The sequence below is a fragment of the Cornus florida genome, unplaced genomic scaffold, assembly GCF_030987335.1.
Source record: "Cornus florida cultivar Cherokee Brave unplaced genomic scaffold, ASM3098733v1 CherokeeBrave_3.0.0_Hap2_Chr04, whole genome shotgun sequence".
In the NCBI taxonomy this organism is placed as follows: domain Eukaryota; kingdom Viridiplantae; phylum Streptophyta; class Magnoliopsida; order Cornales; family Cornaceae; genus Cornus; species Cornus florida.
Genome location: NW_026775574.1, coordinates 102895429 through 102921630, shown reverse-complemented (window position 1 = coordinate 102921630; position 26202 = coordinate 102895429). Strand labels below are relative to the sequence as shown.

Sequence of the window (26202 nt, the reverse complement as noted above, 5' to 3'; positions counted from 1 at the left end):
TCGGCTAGTCTTTTTCTTCTTTTCTTGAAGTTGGGCTGAGGACAGCGAGATAAAACAATTCTTTCAGCCAATGATTGTTGTTGCCGATTATTAGATGTCACAATCGGCAAAGAATTTTGATACATAGGCCATTTTGCTTTCAGCCGATTTGTACCCTTCCATTCATCAGTAACATGCTGATAGCTTTTCCAACTTTGTTGTTGATAAGTCATCTGTTGTGACTGATTTACCGCCTGCCTATAATCGGCTGCTGAAACTTGCCAATAATTGGTAGTCGGTAACTGATAATATTCTGGCAAACTTTGCTGCCAATTTTCTGGTAAAATTTCCTGCCGAGATCGGCAAGACTGGCCAATTTCAGTACTGGTTATCAACAGCCCCTCATGTAACAGAGGTTGTGATACAGGGGTGACATGATGATTTACCACTTGGTCAGAATAAGGTTTCCTGTACATAGGCTGAGCACGTTTACGCCCTTGAGCTACCTCAGCCTAGATAAGTTGAGCTATCAATTCTTTAATCTCTTGATCAATCCCCTCATTTCTTGCTATTTTCTTTGAGGGGGAATTGGCATAACTGGTGGGCATTGTATTTGAGCCATTAGTGTTTTCATCCTCTGCTTAAATTCTGGCCAACTTTCTTGCTGATTGGCCATCGGTTGCCCCCCGAGTACCGAAGATTGTGATTTGAGATAGATACAGATAGGGAGAAAAAGAAATAGTAAGGATGCTATTTTGGGAAAGAGCTTGAGAAAGCAAACAAAATAATATAAAGATTTTGAGGGTGCTGGGCCCTTACAACGAATAAATCTACAATTATTTATAGAAGTCACAAAGAGTCCTAAAATGAATAACTACATAAAGATAGAAAATAATTCCTAAACAAACACTATTAGATAAGACATATCATATCCAAGGTGCTAACTCGTTTGAAGAGATTACATATTCTGATAAAATCCTTCTTGATATCACTTCCTTGCAAATTCACCGTAGTTGAAAAAATACGATGATATATCTCTTTCTTTATCTCCCACAAGATAAGAATAATGAAGGATAATAACAATTCTACTTGATCCAAAACTCTTATAATAAATCCTTACTTATCTCTTTTAACAATTTCAATTATCCTTTCATAACCCAAAATACGTATATAGCTGCTACATCATCATGCCACCTCACTACCATGTAATTTACCAAAATGGGTGTCAACAATGCCCCCCAATTTTAAATGTCTTATCATTTGTCGGCCGCTCAAGCCGATAAGATATATGAAATTTAAAATATATTGGAAGGAAATTAATGACTGAGCTAATCAGTTGGAATAAGATTGCAAATCAAAGAGTTCCAAAGCTTTAATTCTTCTGAATCACCCTAAAATGATCTTTATTTCATATTAGCCAAATCTACCAACTTAGGCTTCTTCTTAGATTCTCAGAAAGTTTGCCGATATCGCATGCGCATAAACCCAGGAGCCCCTATGCATTCTAACTCTTTTAGCAAATCATGATCATGATTGGCAGGGATTAAACCGTTGTGAAGCGTCATTCTAGCCGATCTGCCTATTATCTTTATGATATTGTGCCAGGACGGAGTTTTCCTACCTGATTTCTTTTCTGCCGATTTCGGATTCAGCTCCATTGGCAAGACTATATCATGCCCAAAAGTCCATTTATCAGCAAGCATGACCTCACTATAATCGGTAGAAGTCAAAATATGTCGTAGAATAACCTTTGGCGATTTTACAATCTACTCAATCGGTAGGACTGCATCATGCCCAAAAATCCATTGATCGGCAAACATGACCTCACTATAATCGGTAGGCTGAAGTGGAGTGTATGGATCAATAATTAACTTTTGTTGGGGGTTTGCAATCACATGCCCCCCAGCGGCCATTGGTTTTTTAGCCGATTTTCTTTTAGCCGATTTTCTCAACCAATTTTCGAAGTACCCTTTTGAAATTAACATCGGCTAGTCTTTTTCTTCTTTTTCTTGAAGTTGGGTTGAGGACGACGAGATAAAATAATTCTTTCTGTCGATGATTGTTGTTGCCGATTATTAGATGTCACAATCGGTAAAGAATTCTGGTACATAGGCCATTTTGCTTTCAGCCGATTTGTACCCTTCCATTCATCAGTAACATGCTGATAGCTTTTCTAACTTTGTTGTTCATAAGTCATCTGTTGTGAATGATTTACCGCCTGCCTATAATCGGCTACTAAAACTTGCCGATAATCGGTAGTCGGTAACTGATAATATTCTGGCAAACTTTGCTGCCGATTTTCTGGTAAATTTCCTACCGAGATCGGCAAGACTGGCCAATTTCGGTACTGGTTATCAACAGCCCCTCATGTAATAGAGGTTGTGATACAGGGGTGACATGATGATTTACCACTTGGTCAGGATAAGGTTTCCTGTACATAGGCTGAGCACGTTTACGCCCTTGAGCTACCTCGGCCTGGATAAGTTGAGCTATCAATTCTTTAATCTCTTGATCAATCTCCCTCATTTCTTGCTGTTTTCTTTGAGGGGGAATCGGCATAACTGGTGGGCGTTGTATTTGAGCCATTAGTGTTTTCATCCTCTGCTTAAATTCTGGCCAACTTTCTTGCTGATTGGCCATCGGTTGCCCCCCCGAGTACCGAAGATTGTGATACGGGGGTAACATAATGATTTACCACTTACCGATAATCGGTTGCTGGCGTCTGCCGATAATCAAATGTTGGCGTCTGCTAATAATTGACTATTGGTTCTTGCCGATAATCGACTGTTGGAACATGCCGATAATTGGCTGCTGAAACTTGCTGATAATCGGTGACTGTTGGAACATGCCGATAATCAGCGGTTATTGGCGTCTGCCGATAATCGTTTGACCAACCATATGGCTGATTAGAATACTGGTGCATTGGCTGATTTGACTGATCAGAATATTTGTATGTCGGTTGAGAAGCTGACTTCATATTTTTTACTATAAATCACTTACCTAGTGGGGTCTCACCGGGCGTGCCAAGAATGTTGACGCTAAAATCGGCTGGCTAGAGCAGATCTTAAATTGAGATGTTGCGGGCGTGACATAACCAACTATATGGTTCAATTGTGAATAGTCAACTTGTAGTCTCTTTGAAGAATTTGACTTTCAGGCGATTATAGGAGAAATAGAACAAAAATACTCCTTAATGAGTTCTAATTGCCTTAGTTAAAAGGACTTTTCAATGAATAAATTATAGTAACGTTTTGAGAGAATAGAAAGGGGAAGAAGTAGATATAGAAAGAAATAGAGAGAAAGATAGAGAGGGAGAGAGATAGAACGAGATTTTGAGATAGATAGAGATAGGGAGAAAAAGAAATAGCAAGGATGCTATTTTGGAAAAGAGCTTGAGAAAGCAAACAAAATAATATAAAGATTCTGAGGGTGCTGGACCCCTTACAACGAATACTTCTACAATTATTTGTAGAAGTTATAAAGAGTCCTAAAATGAATAACTACATAAAAAGATAGAAAATAATTCCTAAACAAAATCTATTAGATAAGACATATCATATCCAAGGTGCTAACTCTTTTGAAGAGATTATATATTCTGATAAAATCCTTCTTGATATCACTTCCCTGCAAATTCACTGTAGTTGAAAAAATACGATGATATATCTCTTCCTTTATCTCCCACAAGATAAAAATAATTAAGGATAATAACAATTCTACTTAATCCAAAACTCTTATAATAAATCCTTAATTATCTCTTTTAACAATTTCAATTATCCCTTCATAACCCAAAATACGTATATAACTGCCACATCATCATGCCACCTCACTGCCACGTAATTTACAAAAATGGGTGTCAACACAAGTTAATTCAAAATTTTCTCCTTAAAGAGATAATAAGATATATAAATAAATAAACAAGCTGAATCTAACAAAATAAATTAAACTCTCAAGGAGCAGTATGGGACAGCTGCAATCACGCTTATTGACTAGATGCAGCTGCAATCACGCTTATTAACTAGATGCATCGAGCCGAGAGAGAACACATAGTGCAAGGTGCATGTTGAACATGCTTAAGCATGTACTTCATCAAATAAGGCCATGTAATTTATTTAGCAATGAGTGTTTAATCCACTAGAAAAATCACTCCATAAAGAGATAATAAGATATTCATATATTTTATATGAATAAGACATGTGTCAGTAAGTCAATTCAAGAATTTCTCCTTAAAGAGACAATAAGATATTTATATAAATAAATAAACAAGCTGAATCTAACAAAATAAATTGAACTCTCACTGAATAATATGGGATAACTGCAATCACGCTTACCGACTAGATGCATCGAGCCGAGAGAAAGCACATAGTGCAAGCACATATTGAACTTCCTTGAGCAAGTACTTTCAACAAATAAGGTCCAGTAATTATTCAGCAATGGGTGTTTAATCCACTAGAAAAATCACTCCATTGTTGCTCGAGGTTGGGGAGCTTTTAGAGCCCCTTTTTATCAAGACGTCTACCAGGGTTGCAAGGAACCCGCATGAACCTTTTATACAATGTGGGGCAGCCACTGCATTGAATTACATACAAAATTAAAACTTTGTGTACGGTAGTAACTTTAACTACAACAAATACAATACCATATTGCTAGAATCTCATAAAATACTAAATTAATTGCATATATTTTTCTAGATGTTGTTTACGATGTGTCCTCAGAGCCAGGAATAATTTGTTTTAGGGGGTAGATACATAATTTTTATTTTCTTCTTCCAAATAACAGTGCAATAAATCAAGATAGAAGTGTATTAACAGTGTATTAATCATTATTCATATAGAATGAAAAAAAAAATTTAATATAAAATATGGACATTAAGGGTCCTTAGCGACATTATATTGATTTTTAAGAAAATCTTCTCATCTAAGGGTTCTTTTTTTTTTTTTTCCTTTCAGATTTGGCGTTTGAAAAGCCAATCCAAACAACCCTAAATATGTTTTGGTTACTTGTTTATCTTTTTCACCAATTTGCCAATAAAAACCACAAAACGGTTGCCAAAACAAGCCCTAAGAGCCCATTTGGCATACGATATATTTTAGGCATTATATTTTTTGTTAATATCAAAATAACTGTTTTATTGTACGAGTGTTTTGGGTAGAAATCGGAACCATGTTTGGTAACGAAAAATTGTTTTAGGAAATTCAGAAATTTGCTTTAGTTCTTCCACTACAGTACCAAAATACACAATATCACCAATTTGCTGATATTGGTTTGGGCCAAAAAAATCTGATATGTTATGAACTATTTCAAACCAATATCAGTGGTTCAAACATGATATGGGCCCAAATTTGAAGACTAATATCAGAAAAATAATATCATAACACATTCCAAACAGGCCCTAAGGATATAAAATTTTAGTAATAAGTTTCAAGAATAAGAGAATAATAAATAAATAAAGAGATAAGAGAGAAAAGAACGTTGCACATAAGTTAAAACAAACGTTGAGAAAGAAAATGTTGCTCCCCATTAGGGGTGGCAAAGTTCGACACGACCGCTAATACGACTTATGACATGAGATAAACGGATTTGGATTGACCTTAATTGAATCTGGGATGTAAATGGGTTGACACAATTAACCCGTTTAATTAATTGTGTCATGTGAGGATTGAGGGGTTCAGCCCGTATATACTAGGGGTGCAAGCGTACGTGCAACTTGGGTGGGGAAGCTAAACCCAACCCAAGCCCACCCGTTTTTTTTGTCGGTTTGTGCAATCATTTTTACAAGTAGGGTTGGGCATTGGTTGACAATTCTCAACCAAAACTTAATTTGGGTTAGGCTTGGGTTGAGGTGCCAGCAACGAGCCTCGACCCAAACAAAATTCTATATTATTTTCAAATACAATTTTTATTTTAAATACAATATATAAAATATTCTAATTAGAGTAGTGATACTCATATCGAAAACTTACAGCGAATTCTTAACCGAATAATTTTTAATTGGTTATTTATACCAAATACAACTAAATGGAGGGTTTCACTTCCTTATTTGTTACTTAATTGACCAATTAAAATAGTAAGTCTAATAATTCACTGCAATTATTCGATGCAAGAATCATTTTCCTTCTAATTACGATAACCTTTTTTCTTTTCAATTTTCTTTGTTAAATCTTAATTTATAATATGTAAATGTTTAGGAGAATAAATTTTCTAAGATTTTTTTTGTAGTGTTAATTTTATAAAAAAACAAAGAAATCAAAAGAGAAAGAAGAAGAAAATGATAAAGAATTAAACTATACCATTATAAAAAAAAAAGGTATTGCTTTTAATCTCCTTAAAGCCAAATATTTTCCATCTTGTTCTTTCTTGGAGGCTTCTTTGGGATCAAACCCGTCTTGGGGCTGGCGTAGTATTTGGTCCACACAAGAACTTCTTCGTAATGGTTTAATGTGGTCAGTGGGAAATGGTTAATCCATTAATATTTGGAATGATAGATCTTCCAAATTTCTCTGAGAAACTTCCGTTTCGACAAGATGGAGCTAATTTGTCCAAGGTTACTAACCTTATTGATATACAACAGGTCTCGTGGAATAGAGATATTCTAAATGAAGTTTTCTTGCCCCATGAAGTGGCAACCATTTCTAAGTGCCAATTTAGCCTCCGTCATAAAGATGATTCTTTTATTTGGGCTCCTGAGACATCAGGTCGATTCATTGTTAAATCTGCTTACCACTTAGCTAAGTTTTTGCATTGTCATAATCCAGTTGGTGCGGAGAAAATTTGGAAGGAGATTTAGTACTGTAAAACTCTTCCTAAAATTAATCATTTCTTGTGGCGATGTCGTCGAGATGTTTTTCCATTGGGTTCCACACGTTTTCATAGACGCCTCATTGATGATGCGGTGTGCCCTCATTGTGGTATGGAGAAGGATAATATTCTCCATTTCTATTTTAAATGTCCTCACTCCTTACAGACTTGGAAGATGACTCCCCTTCGTTTGGATTTTTCTAATTTGGTTGTGACTTCTTTTTCAGAGTGGTGGTTGAGCCTCCATAATATTGCTTCTGGCCAGATGGAGTGAGCTTCTATGATGAGCTTGGTTTCCTTTTGTTGCTGGTTTTTATGGAAAGCTCGAAACATGTTGACTTTTTGAGGGTGAATTTTGGAATCCTTCAATTGTGGCCTCTAAAGTAGTCTAAAGTTTCTGGGGTTTTATGATACACAGAGGTGTTGTTTGAATTTACATTTGACTCCCAGACCTTTTGTTTCCCCTCTTTCTTGGTCTCCTCCCCCTCTAGCAAAATCAAGTGCAATGTTGATGCATCTTTTTTCCATTCAGCAAGCCTTGGGGGCGGGGGAGCTATTTTCAGAGATTCAGAAGGCTTGGTTCTTAAAGTAATAGTTTTTAAGCAATTTTTGGCTCCATCTCCATTGGTGGCTGAAGCCTTCGCCTTTAGACTTGCTGTTATGTGGGCTCCTATTTTCGACTTTCAGAAAGTATGGTTTAAATGTGATGCTAAAGTACTTGTGGAAGCTCTGCAAGTGGGTTCTCGATGCCCTTTTGTCATTGCCCCATGTATATATGATATTCGTACTGGTCTGGACCTCTTCTCGTGGGTTAAGGTTTCTCATGTGAGGCAGCAAGGTAATCGAGCAGCTTATGCCCTTGCATCACTCTCTTCATCTTACTTGCGTGTTGATTCTATCATCTCTCGAATTCCAGAGGAGGTGTTTCAGTTTGTGGAATTGGATCACTGTTCTTTTCTCTGCTAGTTTTTTCTTCTGTTTACTAGGAAAAAAAATTAAAAATAAAAAATAAAAAATTGGGCAACATTATAATGGGAATGAGAGCCTATAGATCAAGACTGATAAGTACTTCCCCTGTGTCTAAATTGTTAAATAGATTGTTTGAAATAAAGGTATTTAAAATATACTCAAAAACTACTAAACACGTTGTATAATTTGTTAAAAAGATTGTTCTTGAAAATTCCTTAGCTACATTGTGGAGACATTGCCAAAATATTAACAATTACCCACATAAACTATTTACAAGATTGAAAGAATTATTAAAAAAAAATGAAAAAAGAAAAAGAAAAGAAAATGAAGGAAAAGAGATGAGTTTATCTATTTAGACAATACTTAGATCATCACTGGTAATGATTGTTTACATCTTGACCACTAATGTGGACCAAGAACAAATGAATACGTCCTTTTTTAATTATCAAATTAGAGATGGTAATTAATCACATTTGGTAAGTATGTATTCCACCATATCTTATTTAGTAATTAAAGAAGACGTGTCCATATGTTATTGGTCCACATCAACAAAATGGAATGCATCTCACCGGTAAAGTCCTAAGTATTATCCCATTTCTTAAATAATATAGAAAGCATAAAATGTAGTGACAGTGATGGAACATAACTAGACTAGGATGTAATGGAACATGCAACAATTAATGCCTAAATGTTGTTAAATTGTTAAAAAAAAATGAAAAAGAAAAAGAAAAATGTGACCATAATAGTTCCACTTGTAATAGAGATGGTTTTACTTAATAAAAGAATAAATAAATAAAGTAGAGAGAGAGATGAGCCATTTTTTTTTTTTTTTTTTTTTTTTTTTTTTTTTTTTTTTTTTTTTTTTGGTTAAGAACTAAGGTTTGGACTAAGATTTGATACCTAACCTGAAAATGGAAAAGAAAAAAAAAAAAAATAGTTTAACATGCAATAGATGTTTGATGGTGAACAAAACTTTATGCCCTAATCTAGGAAATTATATATTAGACATAGGGGTAGAGTATTTAAATTCGCTTAGCTAGTCACCGAACCCTTGAAATATTAAGGAGATAAAATTAGTTATCATAGTGGTCCTATGAGTATGACATTTTCATGTCATGACAATGTATTATTAAATATTGAAAAGGAAATAACTCGATTAACGCTTTAATAATTCAATAATGGAGTAATTTATAGATAGGAGTTTTCAGTTGAAGATGTAGGCCTATGGAGCATTGCTCTTAATAATTGAGGAGTAAAAAGTTTTAGTATATTGTGTGCTCTCGATCTGGTCACTCAATAAATGGATAAGGTTTTGAATTGAGTAATGTTACCAAAGGTATTTCCTTTTCGAATTTCTTTTAAAAAAAAAAAAATTTATCTTAATTTGATATGAGAGTCTTACATGCACCAAATTAACGAATTTGACATTAAATTTTATTTGTCTTTAGGAAGTGAAAAAATTATCAAATAGATTCTGAATTCCATTATGAAATACATAATATTTAATTAGTAACTAGACATATAATCTAAGTCCATACCAAACGAGAGTGAAAGCAGGAACTAGAGCGAGGGAGTATAAAAACGACAATTGTAAATCACACTAGAATATGAAGTTTAACTGGAATATGTAGTGGTTTAGAGATTGATATATATATATATATATATATATATATATATATATATATATATATATTATGGACTTATTATTTTTATTGAATTTCTTTTGAATTTATTTATTAGGACTAGTAATTTTTTTACAAATCTATTTAGCGTATCCTAACTACCACATTGAGAAAATTAACAATATATTTCTCTCTAAATAAAAGCTCGCCCAACTTTTCAAGGAAACGGTTTGCATTCTTAAAAATGAGCATTGAATGAAAGGAAAAAGTTGATGAGATTAGTTGAGAAAGCTATCAATATCACATATAAATGTATATGTGTGTGTGTGTGTGTATATATATATATATATGTAGAGAGAGAGAAAGGAAAGGAAGAAAACAAAAATGGTACTATGACACTGCAATTAAGGCTGCAACTCTGGTGGGCTAACCCAGCCCAACCCGAATTTTTGAAATTTGGGCTTTAAGTTCACAAATCGAGTTCATGTTCGGGTTGGGTTTTGTCAAAACCCAGACATATTCGAGTTGGGCTCGGGCTTAACCCGAACCCAACCCAAAACCCAAAATTAAAAATGAAAGAAAAAAAATCTCTCTACCGCTATCCCCATACATTAAAGTCAGTAGTTGGAGAGAAAGAGAGAGGGGGGGGGGCAAGCTTGAGAGTTGAGAGATAGCGACTGAAGCTTACGAATAGCGAACCCGAACTGGAACAGCGGGCGATGGAAACTGAAAGATCTGGGTTTTGAACTTTTGATTCTTGCAAACAAATAGATAAAATTGAAATATATGGGTTTTGAAGTTCTGATTCTTGTAGATTTTGTAGTTTGCAGTTGCAAAGAGAGAGAGAGAGAGAGAGGGGGGCAAGTTCATAGAGAATAGAGATGGAGGCTATTGGGGAGGCTAAAATGATTTGCCCTAAAAATAATAAAATTATAATATATATATATATATATATATATATATATATATATAATTTGCTTTTTAATAATAATATAATCAAATATATATAATATATAAATTTTCAAATTTTCAAATTTTTTAAAAAATTCAACCCAACCTAACCCGCCCGAAAATATTCGGGTTGGGTTATGACCAGAACTCATGTTGGGTACAATTCGGACTAGCCCAACCCAACTTGATTCGGGTTGAGGTTGGGTTAGGCTTGGGCTGGGTTGGGCCAGCCCAACTTGCAGCCCTAACTGTAATCACTAAAAAGAATTGGAAAGGAAATGTTGGTGCCAAGTCCCCATCATCATGTGATGGTCTGGGTCCGCAAAATAAATACGTATTTATATAAACAAAGGGGATTTTTACCAATACATGGGCTTAAGACCCAAATACTACAATATAATGAAAATAAGGTCTTGAAGTTTCAATAATTGGATGGACCACCAAAATATTTCTCTAAAATGAACTCCTCTTTATGTTTTATACCCACAATAAACTATATTACTATAATGACCCAAAGCAATATATTATTATAACACAAAAGCCTTAGAACATGAAATAAACTTACGGAAAGATCCTTAAACAAACTATTTAATATTTTTCTTTACTTTTTAATTTTTTCACAGTAAATTAAAATTTCACAGTATATTAATATAGACTTTTAGACTTCTTTAGACAAAAGATCTTATATATAAATTAAATTTAACGAAATAGTATAGGCTTTGATACCAAAATTAAGTTGGATCTAACCGAATAGAAGCATGCAATTAATATAGAGATAAAATTAACAATTAAATCATAGAAATGACTACAGAACCTGATAACGCTCTGATAACGCCCTGTTAAAAACGCCTGAACACCGGTAAGAATTGTCCAACAAGCCAACAGTTCGAGTCAACTCACAGAAGAAATTGCTAATTTAAAACTAAGGCTGCTTATACTGGTTGGATTCAAGAAAATTCTAGGATCTACACTGTCTGGCTAAATAAAATCTATATATTTGATCTTTTTGTCGACAGAAATCTTTTTGCCCGAAAATATTGAAAATACTAGATAACGAAAAGAAATTTTTGAACAGAAGCAAACTAGATGTTTTATTTCATGGGGAATATATAAATGGATACACTCTGTTTATACATAGATACACTTTCACACAATGATTTACAAAAGGAAAAACACTGAAAGAAATCACAAAGGAAAACACACTGGAAGCTATGGTTGAAGCTGGAGTGCTTAATGGTACTAGATTTGATTGCTCTAAACTCGATTGTCTTTGTTTAAGCAGATAGGCTCTTTTTATAAGAAAATGAGGGGGATGAATCTTCGGCTGAGATTGCAGATGCTCCATAGACGGTGGAGATGCAAGATGCTTTAGAGATAAGATTGCTTGAATTATTGTTGAACTATTGATGTTTGCTTCTGGAGAGTCTAATCAACTTTTACTGTTGAGAATCTGCTTTCAGTGGATCTGCCTTAATCTGTTTACTGTTGAGAATCTGTTTTTTCTTGGATGCTCTTTGCAATTATTAGAATTCTAGCATATTAGACAAATTTCTGTCAGGGCTGTCATCTCTGTGCATGCGGGCCAAATATGCATCAGTGCTGTTTGGTGAACTGGTTTCTTCATTTCTGTAGGCGAGTTCGAACTGTTCAAGCAACACGTGAACTAGTTCCTTCATTTCTGTAGGCGAGTTCGAATTATTCAAGTAACATATTTTCTTCATTTATTATTTCTTCAACTTCTGGAGATATTTCAATTTCTGGTTATTTCAAAAGGATAAAAGAAAACAATATCAACTTCTAACAAGATGATGCCTATAGGTATAAGGTTGCCTGTTTGTATAAATCTTAAGAAAAAATAATGGTATCGGGTTCTTTGGGGTGGATTGTTGTTTCTGAGGTAATTTTGGATATCAACCAATTCTTAAAACTATCAGATTTAGCTTCTTCAAGGATAAGGTCTTTGATGTCATCTGGGAAGACGTCAACTTGTTGTCTTAGGATTTCTCTATAAGTTGGAGAGAAAATGGGTACTAACTTGGCATACTTGGTTTGTACATGCAGAAATTGAAAATGTTAGTTCTATGGGGTTTTCTGTCGTCTTCTGATAGGCTAGATTCAACTTTTTTAAAATGAGCTGTAAACGTCTCATGTTCTTGCTGTAGAGTATGATATGTTTTATTAGATGCTACAAAATATTCACTCAAAGTATTTAGATTTCTGACGAGGGTTCTATCGGGATTATTTCTTTAAAACCAAATATTATCTAAAATAAGTTTTTGGTCAGAAAAAAGATTATGTCTTGTGTGGAACCATTGAGTTGGGTTTTGGATGATTAAAATAGGATTAGATATGCCTGATATAAGGTTATAGCTATTGCTGCTCTTCGATTCCATCCCTGCAAAATTCAACAATCAATTAGTAATCGAGATAGAATATCTGCTAAATAATTTTCTTTTCCTTTGACATGTTCAAATATAGGTTGAAAACCTCCTCCAGTAATATAGTCAATAAAAGAAACCCATCTTTTTACAAACATCCGCTGTTACTTTGCTTTGTTTACAATTTTAACTATATTATCACAATCTGTTCTTATAAGAAATTCTTTATTAAGGAATATCTGAAATTTTTCAATGGAGTTTGTGACTCCTAAAATTTCTAGGTCCATTGATGGTAAAGTATATTGTGCTTTATTAAAAGTTCCACTAGTATGGTGACAAACTTGTTCTTCATCTTGAGAAGATTCTTTTGTAGGTCTTTGAAGAAATAAACATGCCAATCCTTGAGCTGATACATCTGTTTGAATTATTTTATAACTATTGTAATACCCCTAATTTCTAAAAGGATATAAATGGAATTTAATTATTTATTTTATTGCATTTTAATTAATTATGTGGTTATTTGCTTATGTGGCTATGTGTTTATGTGTTATGTGCTTAAATGATTTAATTGTTTGATGTGTATGATATGTTTTATTTGTGTGTATTTGTGTGATATGATTATGTAATTAATTGTGTATTTGTTTAAATATTATGTGTTTATTTGTATTTAAATTGTTTGTTGATTTTATTTAATTTTAAAAGAAGTTGGATATGGATAGTAGTAATGGGCCAACTATTTGGGTCCCATGGACTACTTGGATAGGAGTCTTAATGGGTACGAATATTTACCTATGTATAGTTGTATATATATATTTATGGGGATATATGTATATATGGATGGTAATAATAATATTATTATTATGGATAGTTAGAATTATATTATATTATATTATATATATATATATGTGTGTGTGTGTGTGTGTGTGTGTGTGTGTGTATGTGTGTGTGTGTGTAACAAACTTGGTATATTTATATTGTCTATTTTTCTTTTTCTTTTCTTAATTATTAAGGTAAAGTTAGATTGGAAATATGATTTTATATTTTATAAGTTGGATTGGGAATATGATTTTATAGTTATCTATATAAATATATGTATTGAGGGTTTCTGAAAGGGTTAGAAAACTATATTCCCGTTCATATCTGGAAAGAGAAAATTAGAGGGAGAAAGAGGAAAAGAAAAAAGGAAAAAGAAGAAGAAGAAGAAGAATAACAAGGAAGAAGGAATTTAACTTTCGATCCGAAAGTTTAAGGCAAGTTCTATATTCTACTCCTCTCCTTTAATCTAGTGCTCAGTATATGTCTAGGATGACTTTAGGATGATTAAGCAAGATTAATAAACTGGTTAGCATGTTTAAATCGGACTAAAACAAAGAGTTTATATGTTTAAATATATGTATGCATGCTTTGTATGATTTTGTAATTTGATGCATGAATTGTTGTTATAACTTGATATCTACATGCTTAATTACTGTAATTAAATTATTAAATTACTTTGTATAATTATTAGAAAATAATCTTCAGACGAACTAAGACACAATTCTGTCTGTCTGGACACAATTCTGAACAGCAGTTTGATAATTCCGTTTTCGACCAAATAATAGTGTTTTTTAGGTGGAAATAATCGATTAAGAAAAACTCACTAGCTTTAGCTTGTAGGCCATGTCAGTTTATGGCCGAAAATCATTGTTTAGGGTTTCGAAATTGTGGTTTTGTAATTGTTAGGAGGCATCGCTGTATTTTTGTGATTTTTGTTGGAGGCTGAAACGAAGTCCGATTGTCCTCATATTTTAAATTTAGTTGTTTTTGTTGATTATGTTTCTAATTATTTTTTTTTCCATAATTTTTAGAGATATTTTATTTTTAGGCTTATTTTCGAAATTTCGTTCGTCGTACTAAAACTCGATAAATTTTAAATGATGAGTTGAATATAGGATGTATGTTTAATAAATAATATTAATCATGTTGAAAACATATTATGTATGATATTAAAATATAATAATCATAGTTGGAGTATATGGTGTAATATGATAAACGCTATTAAGCATAATTATTCATTCTCGTTGATAAATGATCTTTATTATATCATTATTATTATTAGATATTTTGATAGATAATATTAATCATATTATAAATGATGATAATCATAATGTAATTTATGAAAATATATATTGGATGATAAGTTGATTAATTTAAAGTATGCATAATATGCAATGATATGGAGGATTATACAATTTAATTGAGATGTAGATTAATTACTTGTGTTGTAAGTTAATTACATGCTATTTAAAGTTGTATATTGCTTAATTAAATGCAATGAATATCTGTATGATTACTTTCATGTTTAATTCAGGATTAATTGATGTATTATTATATTTGTTACATCAATTATTGAATTATGTGGATTTATGCACCATTGTTAGGATATGGGGGCATATTAGGGACGGATTAACGGAATAGTTAAGTCCTACCTATTTATATTTATAAGGGAACAGATTAACCATAGAGTTAAGTCCTACTTATTCGTGTCAAGTCAACAAAATAGTTGAATGACATGCCATTGAAATAATATGGTTGGATAGTTTACTTTTGTGTTTGGATAGGATGGATTATATATATATATATATATATATATATATATATATATATGTCATGATATGAGCTTGAGTCTCAGGATCGATGGTTAGGGAGCGTATATTGCCTAGGATGTATAGCTGGATATAGAGGATGTGGTGTACCTTGATAGATGACGGTGTTCATGACTATCTATGTGTTTTGCGTGATACCTAGTATCAGGATGAACCTGCCTTATAGTCTAGTGAGAGTCCTTTAGTGTGTATCTATATATGTACAGACTATATAGCTATTGCATAAGTTGACTAGGATGTATTTGTTCCTTAGGTCTCTGTTAGATGTAGTAGAAAGAACTTGTTTGTGGGCCTGACTCACTATTTTTTTTTCAAGTTAATGTAGATTGGAGTATGTAGCGCAGAGACCATTCATCATCATTCTTCTGGATTATATACATAGAAGTTTCTATTATGATTTAGTATTTAGTTGTAGACAGTTGTTACTGTTAATTATATTGGTTTGGGATTTTCTAGGGGTCCACACAGTAGGGATTCCCGAGTTGTATTTTGGAGGATTGGTTGTATAATTTATTATTTAATAAAAATTTATTCTGAAGATTTAATTGTTGGATTATCACTTTAGTTTTCTTTCAGCAATTTATTTATTCTTATTTATCCTTTTGTATTCTGTGTTTGTTTATTACCAGTTTGTTTTGATATCCCCGGGTATTCGGGCGTGGGCGTGGGCGTGGCCAACCTGCATTTGAAAATTCGGAGGTATCACAACTATTTTCAAGCGGGAGTTGTAAGGGCTCCAACTGAGTGACTAAGGATTTAATTTTCTTAACTAATTCTATATCTTGAGTATGAAAGTATTTTTTGACCATTTTTGCCTAATTTAAAAATAAGAGTCCTACTAATTGTCCTAATTTTGGAATAAAATTGCGACCATAATTTAATAATCCTAAAAATGCTTGTAATAACTTGGTTTCTTCTAATTTATTTGGAAAATCTAAAATCTTCTGGACAATATGTGGTTGTAATTATACTTTTTCATCATTTATATATAAACCTAAGAATTCAATATCTTGTTTTTCTAAGATCATCTTTTTACTGCTTATGATAAGTCCTTGTATTATAAATTCGTTTAATATAATTTTAAGATGTTTTCTATGCTCTTCTTTAGTTTGACTAAAGACTAGAATATCGTTTATATAAACACAACAGAATTTTGAATGTTTATTGAATATGGTGCCCATTTTTCGTTGAAACTCTTGTGGCGCATTCTTTAATCCAAAATGCATAACAAACCATTCATAATGTCCCTCAGAACATATAAACGCGGTCCATTCAATGGATTCTTCAGCCATACGGATTTGCCAAATCCTGATTTGTAGTCAAATTTAGAAAACCATTTTCTATCTTGTATTCGATTTATTAATACATCTTTATTAGGAATTTTGTAACTATCATCATAAGTATTATCATTTAATCTTTTATAATTTATAACCATACGAGCTTTTTCTCTTTTTATTTCGGTATGATTTCGAACCATAAAGGTTGGACTCCTATGTCTACTATTGCTTTTTCTTATTACTTTTAGTAACAAAAGTTCTTTGATTTGTTTTTGAAATTCCTCTTGATCATTTAGGGTATGAGGATTATCTTGAGTTTTTATGGTTATGAAAGGGTTTATTATATTCAATTTTGCTTCGATTTTATTTTTATACTAATGTTTCTGGGGATCTTTTTTTAGAATCTCGGTAGTTTTAGCTAATCGTAAAAGATTATCTAAATTTAATTTAGGATTTTTTAATATAACTTTGTTATTAAGAAAAATCTTTGGTTCATCTAAATGACTAAGAAACATTAAGGCTTCAAAAACATCTTCTAAAAATTCAGTTACATCAAATAAATTTTCTTTTGTAGTTTCTTCAGTCATAGGTAAAGTATTGACATAAGTAATAACTCGTTTTTCTTTTTGAGGAATATAAGGATCTCTAAATAGAATAAAGGTTCATTTATTAAAAAACTATAAACCCATAGGGGTATATAGGAATCCTCTAGTGAGTGAGGTTATAAAATTTAATCCTAAAATAAAATCATAGGTACTGGGAATATTATTAACTACGTAGGTTTGTGGTAAAACAAATTTTTCATTATTAATTAATATAGGAACTTTCTGAACGCAATGTGTTATTAGTAGTTTTTCATTATTATATTGACTCATATTAACATTATAGTTTAATTTTATTAAAACTTCTTCTGGTACTAAATGTTTTTGAATTATACTTTTGGATGCTCCAGTATCCAACATAACTGAGGTTTGAACTAATTTTTCTTTAAATTCTAAAGTTACAGGAAATTGGATTAAACTAGAGGGTTTATATATTGAATCCATGGATTCAACTAAGGTATCTTCTAGCTTACATTCATATTTATAATAGCAATGATTACATAATAGGGTTTTACAATTATCTCTACAGTAATGACCTTATTCTATAGAGGAGTTACATTGTTTACAGTTGTAAGAGGAGAAATGAAACTTAACTGAATCATAATGACATGATGTGTTGCTTATAGTATAAACGAAATCTTCCATAGAATGAAGTCCCTGTTCAAGATCTTCATCAAGATCGAATTCGTTATCTATGCTTTGGATACTATATATGCTTTCATTATCATCGTCCGAATCATAGATACATTCTAATTTATATAATTCTTCTATCTGGTCTTCAATATCTTCGAGGATATTGATTTTCTCTTGAATTCTTTTAATAGGTTTCTATTTATATCGATAGGGGCAATTTGGTCTTATATGACCATGATTATCACAAATAAAACATTTGCAATTTCTTTCTCTAGTGGGTAGAGTGTTAATTTTTCCATCTTTAGAATCTTTATCTTTATTGTCCTTCTTATCTTTGTTTATTTTTTGTTTTTTATACCAGGGTCGCTTTTTATAAGGTATGGGGTTATTTTCGTTATTTTTAATATAAGGTTTTTTACTACGATAGTTTTTATATGTCTTACTTTTTCGCAAATTATATTTCCTAGGTTTGTTTTGTTTATAGGTTTTCTGGGGCATGCAACCGTATTTTGGTAGAAAGTTAAATTGTCTACATGCAAAATAGAATTGCTTCTTAATATGTTTAGACTCTTTTCGTAATTTACATTCTGCTTTTAACATGCTATAAACATGATTCACTCTATCTCCTATGGTTAATCTATCTCTTCGTGGATTTTCTAACATTTTTTTTTCCAAATCTTAGTTCCTATGCTGCCGGGTAATTTCTGAAGATATCTATCAAGTATGGTTTTGTCTCTGATTTTTCCTGTAGCGGCAAAATATTCAAAAAACTTATTGGTTTAATCTTTTATGTATCTAAAGTCACAGATCTATAATAATTCTAAATTACTCAAGGCTTCCTTTTTTGCTTTATTTGAGTTTTTCTAGTAATCGGTCTTCACCTAATAATACTCTTTTGATTAAACTGGTAAACATCTGAATTGTAAAGGTATCCTTTAGGACGGCATAATCATTAGCATAACTAATTTTGTAAGCTTGTCGATAGTCATAGATTGTTACTCTAAGTAAGGTTTCACAATAAGTTAAGGCTTGGGATCTGTTATCAAATTTGGTTAGAATACATGTTCTAATACAATCTTGTTTCTAATTTTCAATTACTCTTGCCCAATCTTGTGGATTGTGTCTAGATATATCTAAAATAGTTCCTATGTGCTGGAATATTTTCATACCTTCTTCGAGTTGGTATCCAGGTAGACGTATCAGGTGTATTTCTATTTTTTACATAAGTTTCTTGTGAGGGTTGTAATCTTTGTCCAGTGCTATAGTCATCATTTGTTCTATTAGTGCTACTAGTTGCATTATGCATTTCTTGATCTACTGATCTTGTAGGTTGAAAGGTAGATCCTTCTGGTTCTTTTCCTTCTCTATGCTCTACTTGTTCTACGACATTTAATTCTTCTTTTAGAGTGTTTAATTCGTGCTTTGTGTAAAAAGATTCAAATCCAACTTTTAATATATTTCTCTTAATATTATCATTATTTCATTCGCCTAGATAAATGCTTTCTATAAGTTGGTAATTTGGCTCAAGATATTTTTCTTTCAAATTCTCTAGCCCAATATTATCAAAATCATGCATTATTTTATCTAGAATTTCATCTTCTAATCTATTATAAAGGACATTTATTTCTTCAAGAGATTCTAATTCTATTAATGTAGTTAAAAAGTCTTCTTGGGTATCATCTACTAAATTATCCTGCCTTTTATAATTACTAAATCTTATAGTTGCTGCTTCACTATTTTTTACATATATCATATTACTTTCAGGGATCTTTTTAGTGGTAATAGTAAGGTTAGGTAATTCCCATTCTATTCCTTCATGGGTAACACTGCTTACTTTTTTAGCTTTTGTCATCAACTATGTCACTGAATTGAGCTTTAAATTTTAGATTATATTGATTAATCGTTTTTCCCATAAATAAAGTATTAACTAATAGGTTTTCAAATTGTCCTGTCATATTATATCCTTTTGTGGATATAACTATCTTAATATGTTTACTGAATTCTCTAGTTGTCATCGTATAATTGGGGATACATCCTATGATGGCTGCGTTAGCTGCTAAATCTATTTCAGCGCTGGCTATTTGTGCTTGTTGATGATTATTCCATCGATCATCATAAATATAAGCAGATGCTCTAGTTCCTTCTTCTGCTTTGTTTGCCGATCATTATTACACCCAAATGCATAAGTTCTAAATTATTTTTATTCAACTCTTGACAAGCCTCTGATGTTATAAGGTCTAAAATAACCAGATTGTTAACTGCACTTATTTTTCTGTGGCTAAGGTGATTATATATCTTGTTCTGGAAATCTAATAAATTATTGGAATAAAGATTGACTTTATTTGGTACTTTCTTCATTCTTTGTTATATATAATTTTTAGCATTGTGCTCATTATCATATAGATCTTATACCCTCATCATTTCTTTGGCTTTTCTAAGGATAATGTCCATTCTCTATGTGGTTGTAAAAGGTTTATACGCTTGGTTGTTCGGGCTGAGACAGGATTAGTTGTTAACTTTATATCTTTTATTTTATCTGATAGTTCAGATAATTCTTTAAATGATTCTCTGGGAATAATTTCTTGTATTACTTCTAATTTTTTTTCAAGTTTATTAACTTTTTCAGATAACTGAAGTAATAACTGGATTAAAAAGTTATTTTATCTAATATGTATATTAGTTGATTGTACGTCCGTCTTAAAACTTGTAAATCCTATAGGGTATTTGTCTATTTTATAAAGTTCTGCTAAAGCTGCTAAATAATCAGGATTACTAGTGCTTATAAAATTATTGTAATAATTTTTGAATATCAGTTTTAAGCGACTTTAAATAATTTATAATTATTTTTTGATTTTCAAAAATATTTTTAATATCATTATTTGTATCCTTAATGGCTACCAATATTATCTTGTTATCTAAATTATTTGGACTAAAATTTTGCACTACTTGTTCCTTAATATAATCAAGATTTTCTCCTAGTCGTTTTATACAGTTATCGAGGTTATTAAAATCTATTCTATTCATAAACCTAACTAAAATCTTTGTTTTCTAACTTATAAAGTATTCTGTATTTTAATAATTTTAGATCTAAGTTCGTCTATTCTACATTGTAGGTTGCGTGTTGTGTCTTCTAATTTTTGTGCTATGTAACAGTTCCTAAGTGCTGTTTGACAAAATTCTAGGACTTGCACAAATTGTTCTTTGTGTAAATTGTGCATAAAATAAGCTTTAAGGATGAAAATATAAAATTCAATTTATAAAAGAGTTCAACTAGAAATTAATTCATATATTTATAAATATGCCAACTACGTTGATGAATTGATAATATGCTTTTGTTACTATCACTTTTCTATAAAATTCCCTAAACAAAGACTTGGAGTGGAAATTTGCATGAGGCACAGGTCATCGTCATGTGACGGTCTGGGTCCGCAAAATGAATACATATATATATACAAAGACTTGGAGTGGAAATTAAAGCATGAGGCACAGGTCATCATCATGTGACGGTCTGGGTCCACAACATAAATACATATATATATAAACAAAGACTTGTAGCGGAAATTAAAGCATGATATCCAATGCACGCGTCAGATTGAATATGCCATCCAATCATAGCTGTACAAATATATTTATATACAAAGACGTACGAGTAAATGTGTGGGTACAACATATATATATATATATAAACAAAGACTTGGAGTGGAAATTAATTAAAGCATGTGCTAATTAGGGTAGTTATAACAATAGTTATATTTTCATATATAACAACAGGAATATATATATTAATATAGAGCTATACCACTTGTACAAACCCCACCCCTAATTAGACAGCAAGAAATTAGAATATCCAAAACCTTCAACCCTAGCTTAATTGTTTCGAGTACTTTCAATATTATGGCTTCGTCCATCTCTTCCCCTTTTGAATTGTACCCAGTCCCACCAGGTACGTGGATATATTATATATTTTGTAAATATATACTCTTAGCGATCATACTTACGTGAATATCCATATATGTATTGAATTTATGTGAATATCTATTTTTGTAAATATTTATGCGAGTCATGTTCCTCAAACATGATGATTTACGGTTCTCCAAACATAACACTTTTCATGGAACGGAGGGAGTAATTTTTTGAAAATTGAGCTGAACAAGTTTTGTTGTTGTTTTTTTTTTTAGGGAGTAATTTATTGAAAATTGAGCTGAACAAGCAAAAGACAGCAGTGAAGAATGATAATCTATGCAAATACCTACCACTGTACAGGGCTGCAATCAATGACGACTGGAAGGGTGCGGAAGAGTTTCTGAGAAATGAACCGGATGCGGTAAGGACCGCGATCACAGGCGCATTGGAAACAGCACTGGTGGTAGCGATAAAGTGTGGGAAGGGAAACCAAGTGGTGAAGAAATTGTTGAAGGACATGACGAAAGATGACGTGGCACTAGTTGATGGAAATGGCAGCACAGCTCTTCACACTGCTGCAATATGTGGCAACACGGAGGCAGCCAAGTTGTTGGTGGAAAAGAACCCAGACTTGGCCAACATGGAGGACAATACTAAAAATTTGCCTATCCACTACGCTTCTATAATCGGCCGAAGGAGTATGGTTCTCTACTTACTGGATCTCACCAACAAAGAAATACAGCCCAAACTACTCGAGGATGAAAGTGGTGCTATTCTTATTAATGGTCTAATAGCTAGTAATCAGTTCGGTAAGTAAAAATTACAACTATTTTTTTACCTTCCATCACTAGCTACATCAACATATATATATTGACTATATATATATATTACAGATATTGTTATATTGTTGATTAAAAGATACCCTGCGTTGGCATGCATACAAAGCTCTCCAGCACTGGACAGGATTGCTCTCAAAAGATCTGCATTTCCAAGTGGAGCACACTTCAACTTCTGGCAAAGTTTAATCTACTCTTGTTAGTCATCTCTTCATTTCTTTATGTATACCACTTACTTAATTTGTGGTGTTAATTTTTCTTATCTGTTTTGATTATTAATTATTTATACACGAAATGATTATGTATGTGATGAATATCACAAATATGTGGGCCAAAAACAAAAAAAAAGAAAAGAAAGTGATGATCACAATCCGACCGTCTATATCTATATTTATATACTAATTCGTATAAATATATACATGACCTCAGGGGTGGAGGCAACATGTGCCCGGGGGCAGCTGAAGCCTGCCCATGCTGCTCCAATTGATTATTATTATTTTTTTATACATAAATTTATAAAAATTAATAAAATGCCTCTCCTAAAATTAATAAAACGACTCCTCTGCCCCTGAATCCATTAAATATTATTTTATTTTATGCATTTAATTTATAAATGTTTATTAAACATCCCCTTAAAATTTATAAATTATCCCCTACAAAATTATGTATTTCTAAAAACGTATTAATATTATTCATATACTCCTCTATTGGCTATACATATATATATGGATTTTTGGCATTTGCAGAAGAATAATATATGTTACTACTAACTTATGGTTCCCCCCATTTAGATGTTCCCCCGAGGTTAGAAGACTCTGCATATCAAAGTAGTGAAGGAGACATTGAGAATCCAGTCAATAGCGCGGTTTCATTTCGGGCTTATTGTAAGATTTTGATGTTTTGATATCATTTACGCAAATACATTATATATAATATTATTCATATATATATATATATATATATGCGTTAATTATCTATGTCCTTTTTAAAAGGTTATGGGTTGGATATGTGGATTTGAGTACTTTTACCACGGGTAGAAATTAGTTTGTCCTCGTGGCAGTACTACCTCTTTGATCGATCATGACAGGTTTTTGCTTTTGTTGTACATGCAGTGAAGCAAAAGTTGCATCAAATATTCTGGAAACTCACTCAAATGTTAGGTAAGAAATGTGAAAGCACTTCCATCATGTCTGCTTCGAGTGATCAGTTTTCTAATTTACCCATAAAACGCTTAAACACTATTGGTATTGGTGTGAATCTCTCTCACTAAGCGCTGTGTAGTCGTGTAGTAAAGGAACGTACTAGCAGCCAATAGGTAACATATATATATGTGTGTGTGTGTGTGTGTGTGTGTGTGTGTGTGTGTGTGTAGGTATTTCAAATCACTCCATCAATCTTAAGTTCATTTGAATCATGCACAGTGCCACAGATGAAGAAAATTCAAGAGAAAAAACGAGAACATCATCAAGCTCGTCAGCTCCTGGAACTTCTTTGCAAGGAAGTAGTGAAATTAGACTACTCTAAAGCAAAGGAAATATTTCATTCATCTGTACTGATTGCAGCCAAAGTTGGGATTCCTGAAGTTATTGAAGAGACTTTTGCAGTATTTCCTGATGTGATTAATGCTACAAATTCGAAAGGAGATCACATATTCCGTATTGCAATTTTGAACCGGCATGTAAATATTTTCAATCTTATTTATCAATTGAACAGAGAGGTGAGACACTTGATTTTAGCAATCCCAGACTTATCAGATAAGAGTTGTTTAGATCTGGTTGCATGTTTGAAAGATGAGCAAAGTGTCAATCTTAGAGCTGGTGCAGCCGGTGCAGCTTTACAAATGCAACGCGAATTGCAATGGTATAAGGTAATTTCAATTTTATAAAGTGCATAACAATACAATATTAATTTCTTAATATTTAGTTTTTTTTTTTTTTTTTTTCTAAGTTGATTTTCTTAAAGTTAGAAGCTCTCTTGGTTTTCAGTTTTCGCTAATGGATGGATTGTGCATATATTCTGATTTTGATAGTGACGATACTGACCATATCAATCTTGAATTAAAATTGTTAACTATAAAAAATATGAATCCTCACATTTGGACATTGATTTATCAAAACTACCTCCACTAGGGACTAATTAGCAAACCTACCTCCACTAGGGAGGCGTGGTGTAACTCTCCTGTGACGACGAGACAGTATATGAAGGTGAGGAAGCAGACAGTCGCTACCCAAAATTGTTGTCCAAGTTATTTTTGTAAACTATTTTTATAAAAACTGAGATTAAAAAAAATCTATTTTCAAATAGTTTCAATTATTGTTGTCTGAAAATTAAATGCCTTCTGTTTGAAGAGTTGTTGAAAATTATTTCTTCTTTTTTTTTTTCCTTATGTTTATTCGTTTTTTTGCAAAATATGTAAATTATTTCAGGTATTTCCATTATTACAAATAAATAAATAAAAGTTAATCCATATATATATATATATATATATATATATATATATATATATATAATTTTTATGTTACCTTTTTTGACAAAATATAGAAAATACTAAATTTCTTTACACCATCTCATATATATTTTCAATTCTTAACTTATGGTTTGATCAAACGGATATTTAATGCCAAAATCATTCATTTTAATGCAGGAAGTAGAAAAATTTTCATTGGATTACCACAAAGACAACCGAGATCTTGAAAGAGAGGTACCCAGAAAGGAATTTAGCAAGACACATGAAAAGTTGGTCAAAGAAGGAGAGGAATGGATGAAAGACACAGCCAACTCTTGCACAATTGTAGCAGCTCTCATTGTCACTATAGCGTTTGCTGCTGCCATCACTGTACCGGGCGGAAACAATGGCAATAACGGTCATCCAATTTTCTCCAACGACAAAGTTTTTTTAATCTTCAGTCTATCCGATGCACTTGCTCTTTACTCGTCCACTTCTTCTCTACTGGTTTTCTTGTCTATCCTCACTTCGCGCTATGGAGAAGAGGACTTTCTGGAAGTCCTACCCAACAGATTAATTATTGGTTTGGTAACCCTATTCGTATCCATAATATCTATGATGATAGCTTTCGGTGCCACAGTCTACCTAGTGTTTGGGGATAAGAAACCATGGATTTTTGTTCCTATTGCTGTGCTTTCCTGTATACCTGCGACCTTGTTTGTGTCATCACAATTTCCTCTTCTTTTGGACATGATCAAATCTACATATGGCAAAGGCCTTTTCTATCAGCAGAATGATCGTATCCTCTACTAAACCAAATAGAGAGAAGGGGAAAAATTAAAGCTTGTATCGTCTATCAATTTGACATATATATATATATATATATATATATTTAGCAATAGTATTCATAATTTCCTGTTTGTAAGAAGGTTTGGCACATTTCTATTATTGATGCTACGATAAATAATTTGAAGGTTGCATTGTGCCTCCCTCTTACGGTCATATATGGACTTGTGATTCGTCTTCCCATCATGAAATAATCATATGCTTGTCTCAACAAAATAAAGATAAAGATGTTTGATGCTGAACAAAACTTTATGCCATAATCTAATAAAGTATCTATTAATTGTTGACGAGATTTGAATCTAAGTCATATAAAACGAGAG

The 26202-nt window shown here is 32.3% G+C and overlaps 1 protein-coding gene across 1 annotated transcript; it reads left to right on the top strand.

Moving 5' to 3' along the window:
- Window positions 1–21854: 21854 nt before the first annotated feature.
- LOC132304333 (ankyrin repeat-containing protein ITN1-like) lies at window positions 21855–26027 on the top strand. Its single transcript, XM_059801949.1, has 6 exons — window positions 21855–22563; window positions 22648–22788; window positions 23382–23474; window positions 23703–23750; window positions 24012–24457; window positions 25235–26027. Exons 1-6 carry the CDS (start codon window positions 22272–22274, stop codon window positions 25847–25849), a joined length of 1635 nt encoding a protein of 544 aa, XP_059657932.1. The 5' UTR covers window positions 21855–22271; the 3' UTR covers window positions 25850–26027.
- Window positions 26028–26202: the final 175 nt, after the last annotated feature.

Bases quoted from the DNA above. Each gene is read 5' to 3' on its own strand.
- LOC132304333 (XM_059801949.1), top strand. From the start codon at position 22,272: ATGACGAAAGATGACGTGGCACTAGTTGATGGAAATGGCAGCACAGCT. The intron at 22,789-23,381 runs GTTAGTCATCTC...CCCCCCATTTAG, and splicing joins GCAAAGTTTAATCTACTCTT to ATGTTCCCCCGAGGTTAGAA. The intron at 24,458-25,234 runs GTAATTTCAATT...ATTTTAATGCAG, and splicing joins GCGAATTGCAATGGTATAAG to GAAGTAGAAAAATTTTCATT.